At 38.5% G+C, this 2,931-nt stretch overlaps 1 protein-coding gene across 1 annotated transcript; it reads left to right on the top strand.

Moving 5' to 3' along the window:
• Positions 1-1,780: 1,780 nt before the first annotated feature.
• On the top strand, positions 1,781-2,365 carry LOC106874491 (uncharacterized). Its single transcript, XM_014922235.1, has one exon. The coding sequence runs from the start codon at positions 1,781-1,783 to the stop codon at positions 2,363-2,365; it is 585 nt and encodes a 194-aa protein (XP_014777721.1).
• Positions 2,366-2,931: the final 566 nt, after the last annotated feature.

Below are 2,931 nucleotides of genomic sequence, written 5' to 3'. Positions count from 1 at the left end.
TAGTTGACTATTTTTTTAAAGAATTATCGTGATTGATTAGAAAATATTCAGTTAGAAGTTGCATTGATAAGTAATATACATAACGATTTCATTACAATTATACCACCAGTATCGTAGACAACGTAATATTGTTTATGTTTACGCATTTCGGATTCCATCCCTTGACTATGTTGTTAAAAACTTCGTTCTACAACCACGTGCTTCTGTGTTCGATCCGCACAACATTTTGGGCAAGATTCTTCTACTGTAGACGGCTGTCCAGTATTTTGTAAGTAGAAGCTCGTTGTTGGAAACTGTGCAGAAAACCATCGTTTATGCATAACTGTATGTGTCAGTGATTGTGTTTATTTTATTTGACACAAAACTACCAGATAAATTCGGTGTTGTGTCAAAGAAATCGACCCCAAGACTTATTCGCTGTAAGCCTATACTTATTCTATCGGTCTCTTTTGCCGAACCGCTAAATTTCGGGAACATAAGCACACCAGCATCGGTTGTCAAGTAATGGCAGGGGGAAAACACAGACACACGCACACGCACACGCACACACACACACACATAAATATACATACATACATATATACACGACGGGCTTCTAGTTTTTGTCTACGAAATCTACTCACAAGGATCTGGTCGACCCGAGGCTATAATACGAGACACTTGTTCAAGGTGTCGCGCATTGGGATGGAACCCGGAACCGTGTGGTTGGGAAGCAAGCTTCTTACCACACAGCCATGCCTGCGCCTATTGATAAAACTGAAATTAGTCCTAAGGTCTATATGATCGACATAGACATTTAAAGGCATGGCCATGATTCGGTGATAGAAACCAGTAAAAGAATAAAAGGAGAATGAGGAAAGACAAAAAGTCTAGATGCTCTGAAGGAATCAATACCAGAAACTAGGTACAGGCGTGGCTGTCTGGTAAGAAGCTTGCTTCCCAACCACATGATTCCAGATTCAGTCCCACTGCGTGGCACCTTGGGCAAGTATTCCCTACTATAGGCTCGGACCGACCAAAGCATTGTGAGTGGATTTAGTAGAAACTGAAAGAAGCCAGTCGTATATATATGTATATCGTGTGCAGATAATTCGCCGACAGACAATCCGCCGGTAGGACAATTGGTTAATTGGACAAAAAGTCGACATGCGGAAGTATCGATCACGGAGTTCATCAAAACGGAACGAGGAGGCAGAAAGCTTCTATACAAAGGGTACGCCTATATTATTGATAGAACCAGAAAAGAAAAGACGTATTGGAGATGCACAAATCGTAAACTGTGCAGTGCTAGACAGACAACGATTGATGATGAAATTAGCAAAACTCCTTCTGAACACGTACATCCACCTACGCCAATTGAAAATCACCCTGTAAAAGTTATGGAAGAAATAAAGCTTCGTGCTGGACGAGCTGAACAATTGCCGAGCTCTATAGTTGAAACCGTAGCTTCCGATATCCCCTTGAGCGTTGCTGGATGTTTACTGAAAATGGGATCTCTTAAACGTGCAGTGCGACGGAGAAGACCAGTTATTAACAAGGATGAATTGTATAAAACGCCAAGAGGTGATAATCTTTTACTATATAGAAATGATGAAGTTTCTATATTTGGTACTGTGAAAAATTTAGAAATGTTATCCAAGAAAAGTGAATGCTTTTGTGACGGAACATTTAACTGCGCTCCTTTAGGCAAGCAGTTATACCCGATCCATGCATAAATTTGTGAAAGTAAAACAGTGCTTCTACTTTATTGCATAACAAACAGTAAATCTAAAGTAAATTTATGATTTGGTTTAAATTTATCAAAGAAGAAAGGAATTTGAGTGTGAAATCAATTACAGTTGACTTTGAGAAAGCAGCTATAAACAGCATTAAAAAATTATTTCCTCGCGTCTCTGTGTTTGGTTGTTTTTTCCACTTTGGACAGTGTTTATGGAGCAAGATACATGCTACAGGTTTACAAACGTGGTACACCGAAGGAGAAAATGCATTTATTATAAAACAGCTGCAAGCGTTAGCTTTCGTACCACCTAATGACGTAACTACTTTGTTTGAACAATTACTTCATTCTTTAAGTGCTCAAACTGATGAAATTTTGGAGGAATTCCTAACTTATTTTGAATGTACTTGGGTAGGAATCATGCAACGTGGTAGACCTCGACGACCACTATACGACATTTCTTTACAGTCGTGCTACAACAGAGTTCTCAATGATCTTCCGAAAACCAACAACACTCTGGAAGAGTGGCACCGAGCCTTCAGTAGAAGAGTTAACTTCCATCACCCTAACTTATCCAAATTAATTGAGAAACTTGGGGTAGAACAGTCACACCGAAATGGTAATAGAACAGGCCATATCAGGAGTTGAAGTGGCAAGGAAAAGCAAAAAGTACAATCGCCTTAAGGAAAGACTTAAAACCATTGTTCTTAATTACGACGATGAAGGTGGGTTGAAATTTTTTAGGGCATATGCCCATAATTGTATGTGATATCTTTATTTCTATTTCTAAGACTAACAAAACATTTTGTACTTTTTTCATATGCCGACCTAACGTACGTAATATCTTTTTATAAATAAATCGTTTCTGTTTGAAAATCTAATAAAACTTTTTCGTAAATTTTACTTTGCTTTTAAAAAAGTCGACACATTATCCTTCCGGTAAATTGTCCAATCGGTCAATTGTTTTTTCTGTAAGTCGTCTGTCGGCAAATTGTCTGTCGGCCAACAGTCTGTCGGCCAACAGTCTGTCGACGAATATATATATATATATATATATATATATATATATATATATTACTGCGTGTCTTTGTAGATGTGCCTCTCCCTCTTCTACCGCTTGACAACAGGTGTTGGTGTGTTTATGTCCCCGGTACATCAGCGGTTCGACAAAGTGATCAATAGAATACGTACCAGGTTTTATTAAAAAATTACTG

This window comes from Octopus bimaculoides, chromosome 6, assembly GCF_046866305.1.
Source record: "Octopus bimaculoides isolate indiv1 chromosome 6, ASM4686630v1, whole genome shotgun sequence".
Classification (NCBI taxonomy): domain Eukaryota; kingdom Metazoa; phylum Mollusca; class Cephalopoda; order Octopoda; family Octopodidae; genus Octopus; species Octopus bimaculoides.
Note: the sequence above shows the minus strand (reverse complement) of the source record. Positions and strands in the feature narration are given on the sequence as shown.

What these genes read in the sequence shown, in the direction of transcription:
- LOC106874491 (XM_014922235.1), top strand. Translation starts at nt 1,781, where the DNA reads ATGATTTGGTTTAAATTTATCAAAGAAGAAAGGAATTTGAGTGTGAAA.